The sequence below is a fragment of the Apaloderma vittatum genome, unplaced genomic scaffold (assembly GCF_000703405.1).
Source record: "Apaloderma vittatum isolate BGI_N311 unplaced genomic scaffold, ASM70340v1 scaffold3743, whole genome shotgun sequence".
NCBI lineage: Eukaryota > Metazoa > Chordata > Aves > Trogoniformes > Trogonidae > Apaloderma > Apaloderma vittatum.
Window position 1 is genome coordinate 205753 of NW_009709694.1, and position 23824 is coordinate 229576.

Consider the following 23824-nt stretch of genomic DNA (forward strand, 5'->3'; position numbering starts at 1 on the left):
GCGGCAGGACTGTGTGTAATTTCTTCAGTTTAAGGTTGTGGTGCTGCTATAAGATTATTAATCTGGTTTTAGGACCCCGTATAGCAAAAAAAGGTAATACTGTTGTCATATAAATCTCAGTGCTGAACAAGTACAAATTAATTCTGCCTATTAGAAAGTGCAATGGAAAAGAATCCAAAAATCTGTCTCAGAAGACTTTGTCAGGTAAGGCATTGTCTGTTTTATTACACAGCATAAAGATTGTATCTTATGTTTTTGGTTATTAAGCATTGGCTAAAATTATGTAGTCGTGCCTGATCCCAATCAGGCTTATACTGGCAGGTGATCAGATATTATGAAAAGCTTGTATCAATAAAAATGGAACCAGAGCCATGAAAATTTGCAAGGGCTTAACTAAATTGATTTAATGTAATCAAGACCTGGTTGTCTGTAGACAAAGTTTTTATTTACTGCTTTAATACACTTATTTTACATACTGCATCTATACCTCTTTGATGTTTCTTTGCAGTAGCTGGGCAAGCAAGAATAGGAGTTGGAATGGTTGCCAAAATGGAAAGTTTAGCCTAAAAATCCAAAATAGAACATGAAAGCTGTCTTCGAATGTGTTTTCTCAATTATTCATACTACAGGCTTTATTTTGTAAGATATTTTAATTCTGTCTGAGAATAAACATATGACCTATCTCACCAGGATCTTAGACTGAACTGCAGAACTCCCCCCTGCCCAGTTAGGTCTTGTTGCACAGTATCAACCAAGACATTTCTGATGGGGAAAAAAAAAAAAAAAGAGAAAAGATAGTATGGAAAGTGTTCTGTGTTTTTGACTAACCTTCCTCATGATGAACAGGTTGAATGGGAAGTCTGTAGGCTGGAAAGCACATCTGGTTAAAACGTGTTGGATTTTCTTTATTTGTGTTAACAGTGAGCACATTTGTGGAAATCATGTTTTCTTCACAGTCTGTTTGCTAAATTGGGACACAAACCCAAGAACGCTTGTGCATGAGAGTAATTTTCTATAAATGAGTAGTGTCACTGAGTTCAGTAAGAGCAATCACGCACAGAATTAAGCACATGGTTGAGAGTTTGCAGAAATTTGGCAAGTATGTTGTCGTCATGAACAGATTGCCCAGCTTTGCTTCTAATGCAGCTATAAATTCTTGGCTTGATCCTATTGTGAGCTGCTTTTGTTGAACAAAATGTAAGCTATTCTGTTGTGCTAAGTCTAACTGAGGATATTTCTCTTATTTTGTCGTAGCAACAAGAGCAAGATCCCACAAATCTATACATCTCAAATTTACCTGTTTCCATGGATGAGCAGGAACTGGAGAACATGCTGAAACCCTTTGGACATGTAATTTCCACCAGAATATTAAGAGATGCTAATGGAGTCAGCAGAGGAGTCGGCTTTGCCAGGTGAAACCTTTACTCTTTTTTGATTCATGCACATTTTTTGGCTTTGGTTCTTTGCAAATGTTATCTATTCTGTAACTCTGAAGTCTCATAGCTATGGAAAATGCAGAGCAGCAGCGTGATCAGATTGCATGTCTGTTCTTTCCACTGAAGAACACTAGTGCAGAAGGATGCTCATTTCATTGCTCAGAAAAAATAGTTCATTGTACATAAATGTATATGTATAGGTATATGTATAGGTATATGTATATGTATATGTATATGTGTATAAAAAGCACTAGGAAGAGTGAGTTATCCATGCAGTATCAAGCCTGGATAATAATAAATCTCCTACAGCCAAAAGCACACTTAGTGAAGAAACTGTTTAAATGTTTAGCAAAGATTTTGCAACAGGAAAAAGTAATCTTAGGAGTTGGAAGAGCAAAGGGGAGGAACTACAACTCGGGAAATGTGGCTTCCTTAAAAGCTGCAGGGAATTCAAAGCCTGTGAGAAGAGCTTAGGAAGAAATATTTGCATATAACAAGCCCTGTTGGACTAGTCAGATATTTTAGACAGAACGGGCAACATATTATTGCCATGTACTTCATTGTCAGTACAGATAGACTAGTTTCCATGTTTACTCTCAGGGTATATTTACACAGATTCTCTTCAGCTTGAAACATTCTTAAATCAAGTAGTTTTCTTTTGAAAAGCCAAGGAAGAGAGAGCTATATATAGAAAGGTATTGAAAACCCAAATAAGAGAAATTTGCAATTGTGCTGTATATCTGTCTTCTGCTTCAAAAGAAAAGGAAAAAAAATCCCGACTCATCATTTCTACAGAATATTCATAACATTGTGCTTTGTAGAGGATGGAAAATGACTTAGTCATCTTGCAAATTTCTTTGAAATACACCATATCTTGGTTTATCATGGCAATTCTGTTAGTGTCATAACACCACTGAGTGAAATGGGGCACTATATGGTAAAAAGGTAGCTTGAAAGATAAGTGACGTTGTAGTGTTACCTTTCTCCTTGATATGAAAGATCATCATGTGCAAAGAATGTTAACACAATATTGTCCCAATTCAAATGGAAAAAAGGCAAAACATTTATGCTGAAAGATGATACACTGTTCCTTATGCATTCTTGCCGATAATAACAGGAATTTTTCTAGCTCACTAAATATAGATTAGTGTAATTCATAGATAAACTTGCATTTTTAAAAACTGACTTTGTGGAAATGTATTTAATTATGAAACATATTTCAAGAAATGTTTAGTGATCTATCATGAAGGTTGTGTAATTCACCATGTGAAAGATAGAGGGGTAAAACTCTGCTCCATCGAAGTATACTAGAGATCTTCCACTGGCTTGAGTGGGACCAGTGTTAATCCAGGAATTTAGAAGCATAGTTGAATGCTGACTCTTGTCCTTGAAGAATTATCAGTACAAGATTTAATTACATGACCACCTGACCTTCTTTTCATTTTTCTGTTTGATATCTCTTTTGTGCATGTCAGTCCAAATAGATTAATTTGTTTAGCTTTGCTTGTAACTATGACGGTTTTGTTTTAACGTGCCTATAGTGTGAGCACACACTGAGCAGGTACAAATGTGGTACAGGTAGGGGATGGCAGCTGTATTTGGTCCAGGTAAGATTTCAGAAGTTCGGATCAGCAAGTCATGTTGTGATACCTGGGGCCTTTTATCATGGTATATCTTGCCTGCTTGTGGAATGTGCTGCTTAGTATATCTCTTAACTGAGCCACAGAAGCACAAAACAAAGTTAAATTTGCATATGCTAAAATGATGCAGCATCCAGCAGTTTTGAAATTTGATTTTTCAGAGTTATTAATTAAGTGCTATGATGATTAAAAATCACTTTTTGATTCTGCCCAATTATATGAATAGTGAATCTCAAAATAAGTGCGTTCAAAAAGCAATCGGAAGGAAAGACTTGTGGTAGACACCTATTGTCAGATTTTTCTCCTAAATGGGTGCGATTAGCAATTTTATAGTACTGCAGGTGGCTACTTAATAATTTATAACCTAGGTAACATCAAATGTTCTTGGATCAAAATTATCTGAGTAATGTCTGGCCCCATTAGAGTTCAGCCTCTTTAAAGTATGCATGTACAAAGCTATGTCTTTTTTATTTTTTTTAGCTGTATTTCCTCTCTTTAACATCCCTCCAAAGCAACTCAACACATTTTCCTGAAATTTTCCAGAGCATTTCACTATGATTTGAACTCAACTTGTATGCCCCAGGGGAGATTTTGGGGAGGAGAGTTATGACCAAGGGGCCGGAGAAGAGAGGCTTTAGATTCCAGCTGTGGCTTCACAGAAGTCCATCCAGTTGAAAGGGAATTGCTCTATTAACCTCTGGACACCCACTTCTGCCTCCTTGCCCGTGGCCTGTGCCTTGTATTTCAAAGCCGTGCTACCTGTCTCCCTGTGGGAGCTGGCACTCCGTGAGGCTCCAGTTGCTGTTGTCATTTGGCAGCGTTGGAGTTTCTGCTGACTCCAGCAAGCGGAAGCTGGGACTAAACGCAGCCTATCATATAGCAGAGAGAGAAATTATGAGGGGGAGGGAGAAATACTTACTAGAAGCGAGGAACTGGAAAAAGGAGGCGGTGCGGGTGAGTAGGTTTGAGTCCAGTCTGTCATAAGATTGAATGTCGAAAGAAAGAGTGATGCAGCATTGCCCTCACACAGGATTTCCTCACAAGACTTAAAATTGTAGGTGTTTCTCTTAAATCTCTGTTCCTGGGAGTTGTCTAATGACTTCAGCATCTGACCTTTCATTAAAAAATGAAAGTGGATTCTTCAGAGCTTAGAACAGAAGCATAGTCCTTCATCCTCAGAAAAAAAGCAAAGGAAGAAAAAAGCCACAGAAACTGGATTTGAAGACTTTTTTTGAAGATGTAATTTTAAAGCTGATCTTTTATGACCTGAGTTTTGCAAACAGGACATTGGCAATGTTTTTGATGGTGTGAGAAAAAGAGCAAATCAGAGGTAGTGACTAAATGAGGTCTTAGAGGGAGGCTGGAATTACTCGATAGGAGAAGGTACTGAGAGCACAGAGGGAAATATTTAACTACATCCTGCTTATGTCTTGTCACTTATAAAGAGGTAAATGTATGTGCTGGAAGACGTGGCTTTCCACAGGCCCATAAAGGGTGAGTTCCAGGTGTTAAAGTGGAAAAAGATAAAGAAGTAACACTCTCATAGTGGAGCCAATGTAGTGTAGCTGTTTTGCTAAAATGAAAGGAGGAGTATTTAGAGGGAGATTTCTCAGGATCAGTGATGATGCTACTTTGGGGGCAGAGAAGTGTCAGCAGCACCGGGGGATAAAGAACATCCAGGTAGTTTAAGGATGCATTTGTGAAGAGGAGAAATACTTTGTTCTTTCTTATTCAAAGGTTTAATTGAAGGCAGTTGAAAAGGTGCTATAAATTTACCTTGAACAAATCCATCATCTGGGATGGTAGCACAGGCTAAGATATTATGAGGATCATTCTTACTTTCAGTCGGAACAATGATCTGTCACATCCTACATCTTACCCTGGAAATTGCTTTATAATTGGATATCTCATATGAAACTGGAAATCCCAAACATGCCCCAAAGTCTTTGTGTGATATCTGTAAAATACTCCAATGCCTGTGGTTTTTATTGAAAGGCCTTCCTGGAAGGGGCTTACAGAACCACTGCTGAGTTCTGGTGAGATCTGTGGGAGGATATATCTCCGAGACCCTTACATTTGCATCTGGCACTGTAACCTGGACCAAAGTTTGGTAAACTCAGTACATCCCTAAGAAGATTGCCAGGTGGGGCAGGATCCTAGGACAAATACCAGTGGGACTCAATAATATAAAAATGGATATGAAGCCCTTAAAGGTGAAGAGGGAGGAGCAAAGACAGTTAGGAGCCTTCATCTAATTTGGCTGAGCAATTTTCAGGATCCAAGCCTGAACTACTGTGAGTTTAATTGAAGAACTCCTTGAGACATGGAAAAGGGGGCAAGGATGCATTGCGATATACCTTGGGGAGGGACTTGCTGATTCCACTGAATCAGTGAAATAAAAATTGCATTTTATAACCCCACAGTAAAATACCGTTCAAGTATTATTTAAGTAGCCCCCCTATAGAGACACTAATATTAATAATACCATACATACATGTACCACACTGCTGAACAGTGGAGCGTTTTATAGGTCCTTTAAAATGATAAAGTGCAAAGAAAGAGTTAGAAAACACTAACTTTTTTATTTTGTTTGCTGTCTTGTAACTTAAAACGACCTTGCAAGATTCACCCCCAAGCGACATTTTACAATGGAGTCATAAGCCTCTGAAAACAGAAATTTATGATGGAAATGCTGACAGTCAGACAATCAAGTATTGCACTGCTGGCGGGCACCAGTATAATACTTAACCTGAGACCGTGAAGACAGTAGCATAAATCAGCTTGGGTCTAGGTGGAAATGACTGTGTGTTCATACTATTCTTTTCCAGTAACATGAGAAAATTTGTCCAACACAAACTGTCATAAAAGAATGTTATGATGCAGTTTCCAGCAAACGACCAAAGTTGAGAGATTCTCAGCTGTCTCTTCATCTCAGAGCAAAAGGAAATATCAAAGAGATGTTTCTGTCCCTTTGTGGCAGAGCTATGGGGTCTGTAATGAAGCATTTCCGACTTTCCTGCTAGGAGTTTGGGATTCAGCCTTATCTTTTTCCTACCTTGTTCTTCTTGGAAGAGCTTCCAATGGGATGCTTTTCTCTGCCTACATATGTTTTTTATTAAATTTATCTTCCACTTGTCTGTGTTTTACATGTCTTAAGTTTAGTTTTTGAAACAGTACTCAACTCAGCAACCAGAAGCAAACCAGCAGAAAGTGGGAAACAAGATTTTGAGCCCCCACAGGATCATCATTCTAATTATAGAAGTTTTACGAGGGTTTCAGTGGAAATGGATGCGCCTCAGTTTCCATTGAAGCAAAATGAGAGAGCCAAGTGTTTGTATGTTATTTTCCTCAAAGGAAGCTGTGCATCGTTAAGGGGTTTTTGAGATAACGCAGGTGTCATTTATTTATGTTGGTTTTCTTCTGAAACAGAGAGATTTCTCTATGGAGAGCTCAGTAGCTCTCTGCAGAGAAAACCGCCACCTTGATGTAATGGGTCACGCTGCAAGGTGTAGTATGGACCATATCCCCAGAGAACAGGATCCTATCCTGTCCTCTGCAGTGGTTTCTGCAGATTTTTTATTATGTTCATCTGAGATAGTAAACAACCTCCTGTTGTTCATGCAAACAAGATGGAACATAAAGAATAGACAGGCAATTCATGTTGGGAAAAAAGATACAATTTGAGTGATGAGGAGAACTTGTCAAAATTACTGTCTCTTCCTAGTCTGTAAATGACAAAGGGAACAGTTTTTCCAGTGTAGAATGGATTAAAACCAAAACCCATAGGCATCTTGAAGCAGTCTCTTACCAGCTGAAAAGTTGGGGACATAAGATACCCAAGTCAGTTCCAGGAGAGAAGAAAAAACACAAGTTGCAGCCATATCAGTCTTAGATGTCCTGAAAGTAAATTAGCAAAATAAATTGAAGAAATTTATGAACATGTTGCCATAGAAGCATGAAGAGTAGAACATAAGGAGATACTCAGAAACCTTACACTAATCAAACCTAACCTGTAGCTTTAGAGTATTTGGCACCTGAAGATCACATTCCCTGACCGCATTTATTTCACAGGCAGTTGAAGTGCTCCCAGTTACATAATATTGAGATAATACTTGTCTTTTACTAAAATACAACTTTCAGAAGTGATTTGAAGACATCAACTGGAAAAAAAACAACAAAAAACCCCACTTCTTTTCTATTTAATGTGTATCAGTGGGTCATCTTCCTTGCCGTTAAATTTTCTGCCTAACTTCTCTTTAAAATTTATCTGGTTCTTGTCACAGCTTTCTCAACAAGATTAAAGAACTACTTAGTACCTACCTAGTTTATTCTCCCTGCAAAAGTACTTATGCACAGATAGCAGACTGCCCCTCTAGTCATCTTTTTGATATGCTAAAGAAATTGAGTTCTCCAGTGTGTATTCAAACTGTGGCCTTGGTTCTTTGGAGTTCTCCCCTATATAACATTGCTATTACCTGTTTACTTCCATCTTTGCAAAATGCCTTAAATAGTAAAGAAACATTGCCTCTCAAGATTTATTATCCTTGCTCTTATAAGAAAACAAGAATATTCGTACTACCACATAAATCGGTAGTAACAATTTAATCTTTAAATATATACTCTGGATATAAAAACTATAGTCTTGATTCTCATTTATATTATTATTGTTATTATTAAGCACAGTGACTATAGGGTATATGTAAACCAAACCCACATTTTAGCACTAACTGGTAATTACTTGGTACTGAATATTTCTCAAGTAATAATTTATGTAATCATCATGTTATTCTTTGTATGTAAGTTTTATTAAGTTGTTTGTTGACACTGCATCAATCTTTATAATAGACATGTGTAAGAGCTTTAGTTTTAAGAAATTTCCTTTTCCTTTTTCTTTTTTTTCATGGTAAAGATTCCCTATTACATATAACAACACATAATGACTACTTTGGAGCGACTATGGTCTGTGGAGAGAATAATAATAATTTTTTATGTGATCTAAAATAAATATTTAGTAGCAAGACATGAACATCAAATTATTTGGCTGTGATACTTCTTTAAGCACCCCCAGTTCCTTTGATCTTTTACTAATCATATGCAAATAACTTAAATTTGCCAACTATGTCTGGAAAAAGAAAATTGTTAAAACAGACTTCCTTTTCAGAGGTTTTTAAATTCACTCCCTTACCAATTGGATAGCATATAGACAATCTAGTTACTCATCATGTATTTTGAAATGTTACAACTTAGTTTCCAGAATCTAGAAATATATAGACACAGGTGAAAATAAATTCTTATAGATTTGTTAGTTTATTTTAGATCATTATCTGTATCTGTAAAAATACCATAAGAATCTAGCCCGTAGCTTTGATAATTGTTTTCTTCTGCAGTGCATTTCCTGTTTCAAAATAATACTCAGATGCATTATAGTTGTCTCTAAATTGCATTTAAACATGAATTATTCTTTAAGACCCTTTCAGAATCAGAACCAAACTCATACTGTTGAAGGGAATTTGAAAATGATACTTTGAGAGTGATTTGATCAGAAGCAAATTTCTGTTACCATCTGAAGCTGGTGTCCTCCCCTTTCCAGCAGAAGAGTTGAATATCTACATCTTTCAATAGAATATTTAGAATCGTCTAAAATCTTTATCTTTTCTACAGAGTATTGTCATTTGCCACATTTTTGTACCATCAATTACAAAAAAGCCCAACTAAAACTAAAAAAAAAAAAAGGATTTGAGTGCTCTGCCCTCAAGCTTACCTGTGCTTTGATGATGTTCTTTTGTAGAAATTCTGTTTCTTGGATGCTGACTTTTAACATGTAACATTCTTCTTAATGATATTTTTACTAAATACCAGTTTTAACCACAGTTTTGAAACATTTATATCTCAGACAAGAAGAATAAATTAATGAAAAAAAAAGATTTTATCCATCTCCTCTGAGTTTCCAAACATATTCTACAATAGAGGAGAGATGCAGCTTACTGAAGAAAAAGTAGGTAGAATTTATTAGTGTGGATCTGAGAAAAGTGTATTTTTATAGGACTTCTTCCCAGATATGGTCAATCTTTATGGCTAAAACAAGTAAGAAGAGAAAGAGGAATGTCTGATTCGATATGTGAAGATAGGTTCAGCCCACGGACAGGTGCTTGCCATAGCCATTGCCACCTAAGTGGTTGGTGTTGATCAGAGTTTTAACTAAACTAAACCCAGGATCTTATGATAGCAAACATCAGACAATTTCAGTAACTGCTCTATACCCGCTTCCCGATCACTCAGTGAGCTAATCATCCCACAGTTTCAGAGGTTTTTTTCTGAAAAAAACCCCAGGTATTGTGGACAAGAGAAAATTGCCATTCATACTTGGGTGGCCCTGAGGTCGATGCCATCCTGAGTAGTTGGCGGCTGCCTGGCCAGCCTCGCTGCGGCCAGGCGCAAGGTCTACCCCACAGGCACATGTTGCAGAAAGCCCGTGGGGACTCAGGTGCGGGAGATGAGGGATGGATGCACTTGTTACTCAGCCACACATCAGAAGGGAACGTGTATAAACGGCTTTTGCCTTTTCAAACTGAGTCGATAATGCCAGTGTCGGTTTCAAGTGAAGCCTGTGCCAGATTACAGATAGCTGGCAATGGCATTTGAGAGCCGTTAATTGTGAAACTTGAGAAGAAAATGCGCACATTCTTTTTCAGAGTGCTATTCCAATGATGGCCTTTTTATCCCAGAGCACTGTGGGTTTCACTTTTATTCTCTTCCCACATAAAATGCATGAAGTGCACTGAGTCTCTTTCATTTGGCAGCTTATGTATTGCATTCTTTGCAGGGACTGCTTTGGCTTGTTAAAATGTACCCCATGTATTAAAATGAAATTGTCACTGCTGTGTGGTGCAACATAACATGGTTTGACACCAAGCGCCTGCAGCTACAGAAAACAGACTTTTATTGCATTTATTCTTTCAGAGACAAGAGTCTCTAAAGGCTCAGTGCAGACATTCGCTTAGTTACATCTGAATGAAGCCAAAGTGAACAATCTAAATTGCTGTCTTTGTGCTTGTAGAAATGACCCAGCCCATGTGATATGCAGTGATACAACATGGAAGGGACAATTTTTAATTGTTGCACCTGCAGTAAACTGTCAAAAGACTTTGACTTGCTCGGAGAATTAATCAGGCAGTTAGGACTTTTAATTATCTTAGGATTTTTTTTCTGGTAGTGGTGGGGTGGTCCCTTGTACTCTGGCAAACTTGTGCCCTGCGAGACAAACTGCTGCAATATGAGCCACTCGTTCCCAAGCCCATGTGATAGGAAGGGTAGTGGATAAATTAATTAAAAAATATCTAGAATAGTGAGAAGTGAGCAATATTTATGTCAGTGGAGTTATTTTGTGGAGCATACCTGGAAGTAGGCATTGGTGTATCGAAGGAGTGCTGAACATGTTTTTAAAACAAAATTTTTCTAATAATCGAAAAAGCAGTATGATTTTTTTTCCTTTGATTGCTTAGTAGCTTTCCATTTCTCTCTTTCCTCTCTTTAAAGTTTCTATACTCACTCTTTAGCAAAGTCAGCTGTTCCCTGGACTAGTGTGCAGCCAATTTAAAAGACTGGAAAGAATGGTGAATTTTCAAATATGATATAACTGTGGTTTGTGATTTGACTAGTAGCTTTGCGTTCTTTACAATTCCTTCAATAATATACGTACTAGTTCACCATTAATGCTTGAATGTCTCAGTGCTGAAAGTTATCCTGAGGTCACATGAGATGAACTGTAAGGCATTTCACCTGCCAGTATTACATATAAGTTACTGTCTTCACCCAAAATTTGTCTTTGTGTTCCAATAGACATATATACACTGTCTTTGGGTTTGCCGAACAGGCTATCTTTGCAGGTTGGGTTTTTTTTTTAACATTGTAATCCTTTATAATTTTTGCTTAATCTTCTGAATTCTTCTCCAAATCCTGTATTATTTCTTTTCCTGCCATTTGAAGTTAATTTGGGAGCACAGGAATCTAGAAACATGTCCTTTGCCTTTCTAAGCAGCACGTGTGAGCATAAAGAACATCCTTGTTCAGGGTGATCCCCCGGAGCCAAAAGGGGACTGTTCAGGGACGCTGCTGCAGCTCACACACAGCCGGGAGCGCAGCTGGAGGCTTTGAGGGTGGCAGGTCCTCCTCAGAAGTCACACTCGTAGCATAATGAGCTCAAGTAGTTTCTCCATAGAAATCAGCAAGAACAGCCTTGAATATTTTTCTCAGCATCTGTCTTTGTCCTTTTTTTCTCCCTTTCCTTTTCTGTTTTTGCCGACTGAGCACCATCATCACAGTCTAGTAACACGTTTTTCCTCTGCCCCCACTCCACTCTCTTCTCTTTTCCAGAATGGAGTCTACAGAAAAATGTGAAGTAGTAATTCAACATTTTAATGGCAAATATCTGAAAACCCCACCCGGTCTCCCAGGTAAGTCTAGCAATCATTATGGAATTTAAAATTCACTGAAGAGTTTAGAATACAGAAATGCTGGCATTTGTGTTGAGAGTGGCTTATAATACTGGCCCTGCTAAGAGGGCGTATGATGTCCCTGGTTGAAGCTCATCCTTTATGACCCATAGCAACTTCTTCTTTGGCCAGATTTGTGTTATTCAAGCCATCTATGCCTAACAGCAGTAAATTTAAGTACACATAAAAATCATGCTGTCTTACTGCTTTTTTTTTCCTTTTAAATGTATAAATGTGTGTGATATTTTTTTCCAGTTAGAGCAAAGGCCACATAAATAAATGCCAGTGGATTTTTAACAAATTAGGAATATAACTAGACCAGCAACTGTATTTATTACAGGTTATAAACTAGCTAGGATTTCATCTCATAGTAACTTTGTATTCTTTACAGTTACTAGTTAGTGTTACTAGTATTAACAACTGTTAATATGGAGTATATTTCAAATATGAAGTGATTTTATACCATTTGTACTCGCCCTAAATTAATGAAATCTTGCCATTTTCTAACAGTACCCATAGAATACATGTATTGGTGTGTCTGTGCCACATCAAAAGCCAAGTTCCAGCCAGTGTCTTGCGTCTGAAATCTTCAGCTGTCATCTGTGGGGCCTTCAGCTGTGCAAAGTTAGTGATCAGTTGCCTGATTCTTAGTGCTTGACAAGATGTCCCCAAGGCCACAAATCTGCAAAAGTTTCTCCCTCAGATTTTCTGAATATCTATGTTCAATGAGCAGGAAATCCTTGCAAGAATTGCATCTTAAATTATTACAATTATTTTTTTTTTCAATCTTCGTTTTAACTTCCATTAAACTACTTCTTTTTGATTACTTCCATTAAATTCTTCCTTATTCACTGCCTGGTTCTTTATGCAGAAGATGCACTAAATGCTCTAATTAAAAGAGAGCCATCTGCACAGCTACTGTGTACAGTAATTGAATGCTGCAATGTGTATATAAATTTTAGTCAGATCACCGTCATGAAAGAGTATAAAACTTTTAGTACAAGCTGCAAGACTCCATTTTATGTATTTCTCTTTCAAAAGTAGCCACTGACATTTTTTTTTCAATACCAGCTAATGGTGCACACTGCCAACTTTGCAAAGTACAATAGGCTCAGGCTGGGTAGAACAATGGGCAAAGCAACATAGGCAGAGACCTTAAACCTTCGTCATGCCTTTCTGTATGCATACATTGAGTCCCAGTAGAATCTGTTTAATATCATAGCAACACCCAATGGAAAGAGGGTGAATAGCAAGGAACTGGTAAGTGCAGCTTTGTCATTGTAACACCGCGTGCTCCATGGTCACATTACCGGTTGTCTCGGAGAGGACACATTGTTTGGGCCAGAAATAAAATGGAATACTCTTACAGAGTCTGCTTGAGACAAAAGGCTACATGGTAAAGAATGAAAGCTAGAAGTTGAATGTTTCTTTATTTTTTATTTTATTTAATTAGTCAGGAATATACTGAGTTGTCAACACCAACAATATGGAACATAGAAATAGGTGTCTTGATAAGACATCGTGATTACTTACAGACACTGAAATTGAATTTTAATGGTTATAACTTCGGTTGCTTTCTCAGTTAAGGGACATGATTAGTCTTCTAAAGAAGGCGTATATGGGAAAATTGTCTACTATGTTTCTCTTGTAATTGTTGTGATCAGATGGCATTTAGTCACAAGGATGAGCTGGGAAGTGACTTTTAAGAGTTTTCATTTACCTCAGTGCTGTTGAGATGCAGCTTGGGGCAAAGCCACTGAACCAGTAACTGGATTCACTCAACTATGCATTAGATAACTGTAAGATCCTAATTTGTCCTGCATTTTTAGACGACAGATTCTGTAGCTCCAAACACAGATAGTTAGAAATTATCATGGAATATTTGATCCACATAAAAGAGAATATTTGTGCTTCATTATTAGAGTCGGGGACTCTTCAAATCCATATTTGAAAGGTTTTTCATATTCATACCTCTCTCTTCTTTAGAAGCCAGAGGACAAACATGGTCACCTGAGCAGTTGGGTCAATTCAAGTGATACTGGCCACTCATACTCATTTACCTGTAGTCAAGTGCTAAAACCACTTAGTCCTAGTTTCTTCTCGGCGAAGATTCCTGATAAAGTTTCTCGTCAAAACATGTGTGCTATGAACCTGTATTTAAGCCTCTCAGCGAAGATAGAACTGTCTTGCTTTATGCCCCTCCCGGCAGTTGCTTATCTTCCTGTATGGAGACGAAACGAAAATCTAATCTCTTAGTGTACATGGAAGATCACAATCAGAGTCTGAAAATTATCCTCCCAGTATCTCAGTAGTTGGCGTAGAAAGAAAATAATCTCTGTTTATTGCTGTGATGTCTTTATGGATTTCAATCACAGAGTCACAGGATGTTAGGGCTTGGAAGGGACCACTGGAGATCATTGAGTCCAACCCCACTGACAGAGCAGGATCACAGAATCTAGGGCAGGTTTCACAGGAACGCATCCAGATGTAACTTGAAAATCTCCAGAGAAGGAGACTCCACAACCTCCCTGGGGAGTCTGTTCCAGTGCTCTGTCACCCTCATAGTTAAGAAGTTTCTCCTCATGTTGAGGTGGAACTTCCTGTGCTCTAGCTTGCATCCATTGCCCCTAGTGAAAAGAGCTTGTCCCTTCTTTTTTGACATCCAGCCCTCATATATTTATACACATTAATTAGATCCCCTCTCAGTCTTCTCCTCTCCAGACTAAAAAGCCCCAACTGTCTCAGCGTTTCCTCATAAGGCAGATGTTCTAGTCCCTTAATCATCCTCATAGCCCTCCATTGGACTCTCTGAAGTACATCTCTGTCCCTCAAATGAGGAGCCCAGAACTGGATGCAATACTCTAGGTGAGGTCTCACAAGGGCAGAGTATAGGGGGAGGAGAACCTCCGTTGATCTACTGGACACACTTTTCTTAATACACCCCAGGATACCATTGGCCTTCTTGGCCAAGGGCACATTGCTGTCCCATGGACAACTTACTGTCCACTGGGACTCCAAGGTCCTTCTCCACAGAGCTGCTCTCTAGTAGATAACCTGCTAACCTGTACTGATGCATTTTATTACTCCTTTCCAGTGCAGGACTCTGCACGTGTTCTTGTTGAACCTCATTAGGTTTCTCTTTGCCCAGCTCCCTAGTCTGTCCAAGTCTCGCTGAATGGCCGCACAGACTTCAGGTGTATCAAGCCAAAGCTCACAGTTTCATATCATCAGCAGACTTGCTGAGAAGACACTCTGTCTTGTCATCAAGGATATTGATAAAGATGTTGAACATCTGAAATGATGAAATGAGGAACCAGAGAACATTGGCATAAGTATGCAGCACTAACTGTTATTAACATCTGCTGCTCAAAGACATGTTCTTACTGCAAGAGAAAATTAAGCAATCCTTTTAGGGTTGAATTAAATTGGTTTAGGATTTTCAGCTGGATTTCTTTCAAGAGTAGCAGTGAACTGGGAGAGTTCTGCATTTTTGTCTCTGTCTCCTTTCACCCAGTCTCTGAGATTCTGGTTCAGGCTTGCCAGCTAATAGAAAGTTGCATGAAGCCCATCGAGAAAGAAATCTGCCTGGCTGCAGTCCAATTTGTACTACCCTGATTCCTGAGGCAGTGGGATCATGGACCAGACGAACCACTCTAGCAGCCAGCTTCCATCCATGCTGTCTTCCCCAGCTGTGTTCCCTAGATGTGATCCTGGTGACACAGTGGGATGTGTGTGTGTGGGAATACCATGTCTGCAGTATAAAATATTCATGCATTGTGGAGGCGGTTGTGCCTGGTTACCAAGTCATGATGGAAGAAGAACTGGAGTAGGTAGCTTTCATGGAATGCTGAATGGTCTGTCAGAAAGAGTGGGCACTATCGCTCTGGCTTTCACAGTGAATAAGCCATGAACCATGATTTAGTTATATCCTCCCGAAGAGGATATAACACTCATTTTGAATACAGAGCTCTTTCCCAAATAGTGTTTACTCGGCAAATGAGGTGGAAATTTAATTGGATGTTTTGTTTTGTTTTATTTTGTTTTGTTTCAAATAAGATGGAAATTACAGGACGGTCACCATTGTGTACCTGGATGTTTGAGCCCAGCCAGGAGTCACACATCTAAGCTGACACAGATCAATATTATGGCAGGAAAGGTAAAGCAGTGTTGCATCTGCAATGAAAGGAGAGCACATGGGGCACTCTGGAGGCAAAAATATATAATTTCTTGTTTGACTTCCTGACTTGAACTACTATCTGTTGTCTCTTAAAAATTGTAGAGCTGAGCACTTGCAGCTCCAGAGCCCTCTGCTTCAACCCAGTGACAACATAAAGGTTATTTTCAGGCACTTGAAATATTTTGCTGGTCAGATGTGTAATGCTTAGGTAAATTGAGCACTATTGTGTCTATGTTACTGAATTATTCTTGTTAAGGGTGTTTCTCTGTCCAACTACTTGGCCTCATTCCTTTCCAAAGGGAATTGCTCCACTGTCCTGCTTACTCAACTAAATAAGCATTTCATGGTGTTCGGTCTTAGATACACAGTACAAAATAATTGGCTATTCCATAAATAATTAGTTAATATCTTTGCATTTCTTCAGTCTGAGAAAGTACAGTTGTCTCTAGAAATGCACAAACTCTCAGTGCTTGGCAGATTCCATGTGAACTTCATAAATAATCCGAGTAGCTTTGAGTGATTTGGTTTTTAGTGGGGTTTTTTTTGGTGTTGTTTTTTTTTTTTTACCTTATTAGCACTGCTTTCCTGATATAAATGGACCAGGGTCTACTGGGTATATTTTCCTTCTATTGAATGCAGCCCCAAGTGAAACTAATTGTATAGGTCCAATATCACCACTCTGGAAGAGTCAGCAAATGGATGCATCAGACTGTAGGTCTGTACATCTCCATCAATATGTGAAGGGCACTAGTAATGGTGAAGTAGATCACCCTCAGTCTTTCAGTGCTGCATCTCATTTTGTTGGTGAATAGGAGACTTTGTATGAAATCCTGCTGATCTATCACATTTTGCAATCACTGAATTCAAGTAAAAAGTTCTAGCTTTTCTGTCAGTAACAAACTGATTTCTCTCTGGATGGGCAAGATTAGGATACAATCTTCGCGTGGACTTTTTGTTCATTTCCCAGTATCCTTAGATGTCTTTAAAAAACTTCATTTTCTCTTTTTGAGTACTCGTTTGCCTTAATGAGTTCTTACTTCTTTCTCTGAAATTTCACAGGAACATGCCTCAATTGCCATAATTATCCTCTGCTGGTACATCCATTATGCTCCCTCACAGCATTTTCTAGTCATTATAGTACTTCCTAAATTTCATTTGCTTTGTAAATACTTTTGGTTGTCAGAGGGCATTGGGCCAATTCTCATCACAGGGAAAATTTTTAAAAAGTGAGACACATGAAAGCGTGATCAAGAATCTTCCTCTTTGATAGTAGCTCTGTGTGGCTTTTATTGCTAATTTTAATGCCAGGTTACAAATATCAGACAAAAAGAAAGAAGAGAGGAATACTATTCTTGTACAGGTTAAGAACCCCACGGGTAATAAGTGACTGTGGCATTTTGGGACTGACTTTTACTGGAGCAGAAGTTTTTACGTAGAAAGAAATTAGCTGTAACCGGTACAGATGTATTTGCAAATACCTCATATCTTACTTTAATAATTATCAGCCATGCATTTTTCTCTTGAAGAGATCCCAAGCACTGCATTTTTATGGACTCATTTCACCAGAATTAATGGATATTTTCTACCTCTCTCCTTAGGTTAAATATTTCTCTTAGGTCATATCTCAGATTCTCCAGCCACAGAGAGTAAATTCAAATACTTAATCTTTGCTTCAGAGAAGTAGACTTAGAACACAGAATAATCTATTTAGAGTGACATGTCTTCTAGGAGATTGTGGCTAAAATGCTAATGAGAAAACAGCGCTCCAGTTGAGGGCTAAGTGTGCAATGGATAGTAGCAATATTTTCCAGTGTTTTTCTTTCGCTCTTAGTGGATGAACAAATATCTTGTATGTCATTAGTGATGCTGTAAATTGGTTTTCTGAATGAATGAACTTAAAGTGTTTGGTTTGATAACTTTTTAGCCCCTTTCTCTTAGTTTGCTGTGTTATCTTATTTGTCTCTTCATTTATACACATAAAACACCGAAAAACTCTTCCAAACCTATAATCTTGGGGACTTTCCCTTGCTTTATCAAGGTAAGTAATACAGTACTATAACTATCCATGTCTTTCTATCTCGCTCTCTGTATATATGTATTTGACGTTTTAAAAAAGACAAAACAGCAGCCAAAGGTAGAAACTAGATAGAGGTTTGTAGTTAGCTTTAAACATTCATTGAGTGCTCCAGAGAACTTAAACAGAATAAAGGGTATTCTGTGTGGTTTGGTACTGGTAGTACTCGGTGGAGCTAGTTCAAAAAAGGGTTTATCTTTTACATGTCGTTGTCCTCAGAAATTATCTTTATTAAAAAAAACCGCAAATTCCCTCACTTATATCCTCAGTTCCTTTAATGCATATGTTGTTATCTGAATCTTTTATATTGTCTACCTTCTAAGAATTCAGTTTTGTAAATACTTTCAATGTTATCTGCTGACTTCAGTATATAAATCCTTCCCTACTGTATCGGAAAATCTGATCCATGTAAAGACTTTTGTAAAAAATAACTGTTTAACATAAATTTTCTATTTTCTTATCCAGTTTCCAATTCCTGGCTGTCATTTTTTATGGAATCGCGGTTATCTTCCTCTTTCTGTGCTCCATGAATGCACATACTCATCTCGTTAGCAGAAATTTCTTTTTCATCTCAAACCCTCTAAACATCCTTTTATCATCTGTTGATTCGCAGTCTTCATCTTTGACAGACAGCTAAAATTTTTAATCCCTTCTGCTCCTGTCCTGCCTGAGTCCCGGTGATGGCCACGAGGCCACTCTAACTCCTCCTGCTTTGAATCCCAGGTGCTTCCCACATCCTGAGCCATGTGCAGGCAGCAGTTCTCAGCTCAGGTCCCTCTGACAAACTGGGCTCTGTGGACGTGCTGCCTGGGTCATGTTAAGAGGTGCCTCAGTGGTATACACAGCTGCAAGAGGAGAGTGTCCATAGGGAATTAGAGTTTCATTTCTCAGACATCACATAATGATTAAGGTCACATAGACTTTTCAGGAGATGGTCATAAAGATGGACTAACCAAGAAACTGCAGAATGTGTACTGAATTAGTAGAAAATGCCAAACCTTTTGCTTAATTACCTGGCTAGGTCTCTATAGCTTTATTTTGTGGCTCATCCAGGCTTCTGTGGTGTGACCATCCTCATCAGGGCCGTATGTTCTGCTCTCCCTTTTAGAGCCATGGCTGTCCCACACCATTAGTGGAGGCTCCTGGCTTTGCCCTCCTTCTGGTACTTGGCCAAATATCACTTGTAGTTAATCCAGCCTCTACCAGCTCTTGGGCAATAGGTCTCTAAGAGGTTGTGCCTTCAACTGAAATCAAGTGTTTCTTGTACTGTCTCTTGCCTTTCAAAGACAGCCTTTAAAAGTCAGACTGTATTTGTGTTGCTTCATGGCATTCTTGAGAATTTCGAATGTGAAGTGTGTCATTTTGTATCACTGAACAAGACAGATTCTCTGTCTTTAACTGCTTTTTTTATTTCTGTTGAATTATATTTATGTAACCTTCAGTTGTCCTTGCTGTGCTGATGTTTGTGTAGTTGCTCCTGGTTTCCTAGCACTCATTTCCATGTCTTGATGTTAAGATCCATTCCAAATTTCCTAGATTTCTTGGATTTTGAAGATTGTATATTCTTGAAAGGCAAGATATACTTTCTTAAAAAAAAAAAAAAAATCTTCTATCTACTTAAGACTTTATCTCTTTTCCATTTAGCTTGAACAAAGACACCCTTTGGCTAGGAGGATACAGTAAACCCCAGTAGCTGGTATGCACTTATTTTGTCAAGAAACATGAGCTAGTTTGTATTTCAGATATTAGGAGATGTGTATCAGTGCTAAATCACATCACTTGGTCTTGTCAGGGAATTTGTGTGAGAGAAGACAGAATGCTGACATGTCTAAGGCCTGCTTTTTCAGAAATATATAAAGATGTTGATGAGGGGAACACTCTCAAAGATCTGATGTGCTGTATATTTGAGTCTTGTTTTATTTGAGCTTTTACTGGTCTGTAAGTTCCTAGGAACAGAAAGATATCTTTATTTTAGATAGCCATATTATGTGTCATCTGGTTTTATAATTAATGAGAAATTATTCCACATTTTTTAATTATTTTGTAACTAGAAGTAATAAGAAGAGCATAAGATGAGTTCAGGTTATTGCAGTAATTCGGGTTATGGTGTATAAAACAGCATTACTGCAGTTTGGATTAAGATCTTTCACTGGGTTTATGAGATTGAAGTTGGAGAACAAGATGGCATATAAATGAGGAAAGATCTTTCCTTGTTTCTTGCTGTCACAGTATCACCTGCCATGTCTTTACTGAGATTTCCAGAAATCTGCAGCATAAATGGAGAATTGTGTTCCTTTCTCATTCATGCTATCTAGTAGTAATGAACTGTGTCACATTTTATCTAATTTTAATATATACATTTTTCTTCAAAGTTCATTTTTCTGTGAAGAGCAACTGTGTAAATCTTCTAATTCAGCAAATGCATTCTCTTTATATGCAATGGCAGGCATATTTGCTTATGAACAGAAAGGTATCTTCTATATGTCACTGCTGCATAACCACCACAGCTGAGAGCACATGCACTGAATTCTGTCGTGCCTCATACATCAGTGGGATAAGTGTCGACAAGTTTCTGGTCCAGGGACAGTGCCATTCCTTGGATGCACTTGTAAAATCCAAGACGAGACAGACGAGTTGCACAGGTGTTACAGCAGGCAGAAGTTATGAGCCAGAAAGTTTCACAGCTTGAGTTTCAGATTGTTTAGGTCTAAAGGGCTGGCAATTTGAAACAAAGCAAAGCAAACAAATAAAAACATGCAAGCCAGAGCATGAAACATTGTAAAGTCATTTGTACATGATTCAGGTTTCAGGGAGAAATTCTGCTTTTGCATCAGCTGTGGCCAGCAGTGGTACAACTCCTGTTTCTTCTTCTCCTGCATTACTTTATTAGTCCCTTCAGGACACTTTAAATGATGGAGCACATCTGCTTTGCAGGCCTTACTGCTGCAGTGTAGTGTTGTCACACCTGAGCCAGCTAGCTTAAAACTCATTTAAAAAGCCAGCTTGAGCAAGAGTATCAATCTAGCTGGGCACAGACTAACTGCTTGAGCTCATAGTGTTATGCTCAGTAATATCCAGCAAGTGATTTACATGATGTTTATTATTTTTGATCAAGGAAAATTATTTCCCTTTCAACTTTCATAGCAAAATTCTTCCTTTCTTCCTCCTTCCTGCTTATGTCACACTTTTCCACTTGCTTCCGTATTACACATTTGTAAATTCAAACTATAGAGAAGTTTAAGTCAGAAATTTCAGTCTGAACCTTTGCCCTGTAAATCCCAGCTAACCTGAACAAAAAAAGGTTTATTGAAGCTTAACTGTGTACAGATAGGTAATTTTTTTACACACTCCTTTGGGAAGTGAGAGCATCTGGGATTGAACTTCTCAGACACTTAGAAAAAATCAGAACACTGGTATTTCACACATTTTGGAACATGGCTGTAAATCAGTAAGTGTCCAGGTGATGGGCTCTTGGTCTGTGCTGCCTGCAGGGCTCAACCAGGACATGGCAGCTGCTGCCTTTGAGCATGCTTGGGCAGCAGACAGCCTCATGGAGGCTCTTAGGTGGGTTTGCTCCACCAGGGCTTGTGTGGAGGGTTTTCTGCAAATGCATTTTTACTGGCAGAGGTCATAAAGAATTAGGTGGCTTGAAAGAGAGGATACGTAGTCGAACTTCTGAGTACTTTTGTGAACGGAAGTCAGCCTGCAGGCGCTTAGTGTGTCCTTAAGCGTTTTGTGAGAAATGTGATGCTAATACCTTTAGGCAGGACTGTGTAGCAAGAAAGGGAGAGTAATGAGAGGGAAAGAACATATAATGGAAAGGAGTATACAGTCTGTCTTCCCTTCCTGGTCTTGCCTTTCCAACGCTTCCCCTCTCTCCTTCCCTCCCTCCTTCCTTCCTTCCCTGCTTCTAACCAGTAAACCTTTCCTTGCCACCAGAGGAGCACTGAGAACTCTTCTGCAGGACTCTCCCCCACTGAGAGCGTGAAGTGGCATGAAGTGCTTGAAGTAGCGTGTGAAGATCTTTCCCTTTGTGATTCATCCAGACAAAGTAAGATGAGTGGTATCACAACAGCAGTTTCCATATGTTTTGAATACCAGGAGCCTCTTGTGTAACTGAAATTTCTCTCTCCCCCTTCTCCTCCTCCAGTGGTACTGCACAACAGAGAAAAGCAGTTCAGCCTGAAAGCGCTGGGAAAGTAGAAGGCTAACTTTTTCTTTTTTCTTTTCTTTTTTTCTTAATAGAACAAAAATGTCATTATGCTGGTCAGCAGTCCTCTGCAGCTGCAAAACCCCCATTTCTTTTAGTCTTTCTTATCTGAATGGTAGCACTTGATCACAAGATCATAGAAAGGTCTTTCCCAAGTTCAATCACTGCAACTTGAAAGAGGGGCAAAACAGCCTACATTTTACTAGGACTGCCTTAGTGTCTACGATGTGTCTGCAATTTACCTTCTGCAATGTAAGAGACATCAAGAGAAAGGGGAAAGGTGCTGGATATCTGATTCTATATTTATCCCTTTTGTTAAAGCTCATTAAACCAGAATTTTATATGTAGCTTTTCCCCCAACCACCCTATATATGATTCTCTAGAAGAGACAAAACTATATCATATTTCCAGAATTGCTGCAGTTCAGCAAATCAAAACTGGAAAATGAGAGAGGAAGGGGGGAAGGAGTAATTTAATATTTTGATTGCAAGGATATGGTATGAGAAAATACTTTTCAAAGGCCAAGTTTTATAAGCTTTCCTTCACATAAGACTTTCCATTTCAAAAATATGTAAATTTTAAGCGAAAAAAACCCTAACAAAAAATGTCTCAATTGTCATGAGTGCCTCTTCAGTTAAAGTATTACATTACTGAATGCAGTTAGCATGTTCCTTAATTAGATAACTGATTACACTGTGAATTTACTGATTCTGAGCCTTTTTCTCATTGGGTTCCCCTTTCCCTTTCCCTTTCCCTTTCCCTTTCCCTTTCCCTTTCCCTTTCCCTTTCCCTTTCCCTTTCCCTTTCCCTTCCCCTTCCCCTTTCCCCTTTCCCCTTTCCCTTTCCCCTTTCTTCTTTTTCCTTCTTTCTGCCTCCCTCCTTCTCTGCCTCCCCTCTTCCCCACTTCCTCATCCCTGGCTCTTCACCCACTTCTCTCCCCAACTTCATTTCAGTAAATACCATAACTTTGTGATCAAGTGTCAAGTTTTGTTGTTCAGAGCTGACACTACAAAGTTTTGAAGTATGCATTCAAATTAAGAAAATGTGACCCAGCAGCCTAATTCTATTCTTGTCTGGATTTCTCCCTCCAAGCAGTGTGCCAAGGTGTCCAAGAAGACTAACAGCATCCTGGCTTATATCAGGAATAGTGTGGCCAGCAGGACCAGAGAAGTGATTGTCACCTGTACTAGACACTGGTGAAAGCTGCACCTTGAATCCCGTGTTCAGTTTTAGGCCCCTCACAACAAGAAAGACATTGAGGTGCTGGAGCATGTCCAAAGAAGAGCAACAAAGCTGGTGAAGGGTCTAGAGAACAAGTCTTATGAGGACCAGCTGAGGGAACTGGGGTTGTTTAGCCTGGAGAAAAGGAGGTTGAGGGAAGATCTCATTGCTCTCTACAACTACCTAAAAGGAGGTTGTAGAGAGGTGGGTGTCAGTCTCTTTTCCCAAGTAATAAGTGATAGGACAAGAGGAAACAGCCTCAGATTGTGCCAGGGGAGGTTTAGATTGAATATTAGGAAAAAATTCTTCACCAAAAGTGTTGTTAAGCACTGGAACAGGCTGCCCAGGGAAGTGGTTGTGTCACCATGCCTGGAGGTATTTAAAAGATGTGTAGATGTGCACTTGGTGACATGGTTTAGTGGTGGACCTGGCATTGCTAGGATAACAGTTGGACTTGATGGTCTTAAAGGTCTTTTCCAACTTAAACAATTCTATGATTCTGTAAACCTACCCACTGTAACAGGACCATGAGTGAGTATGTGCCCTACAAAGTGCTTTCCTTCGAAAATGTCTC

The 23824-nt window shown here is 38.8% G+C and overlaps 1 protein-coding gene across 1 annotated transcript in view; it reads left to right on the forward strand.

Moving 5' to 3' along the window:
• The window catches only part of LOC104272109 (RNA-binding motif, single-stranded-interacting protein 3), a gene marked incomplete at its 3' end in the record, with an annotated part of 320963 nt that overhangs the window by 197605 nt on the left and 99534 nt on the right, over window positions 1-23824 (forward strand). The window contains exons 4-5 of the mRNA XM_009867013.1: window positions 1255-1412; window positions 11450-11529. Of these exons, the coding sequence (XP_009865315.1) occupies window positions 1255-1412; window positions 11450-11529 (238 nt within the window). The remainder of the gene's footprint in view (window positions 1-1254; window positions 1413-11449; window positions 11530-23824) is intronic.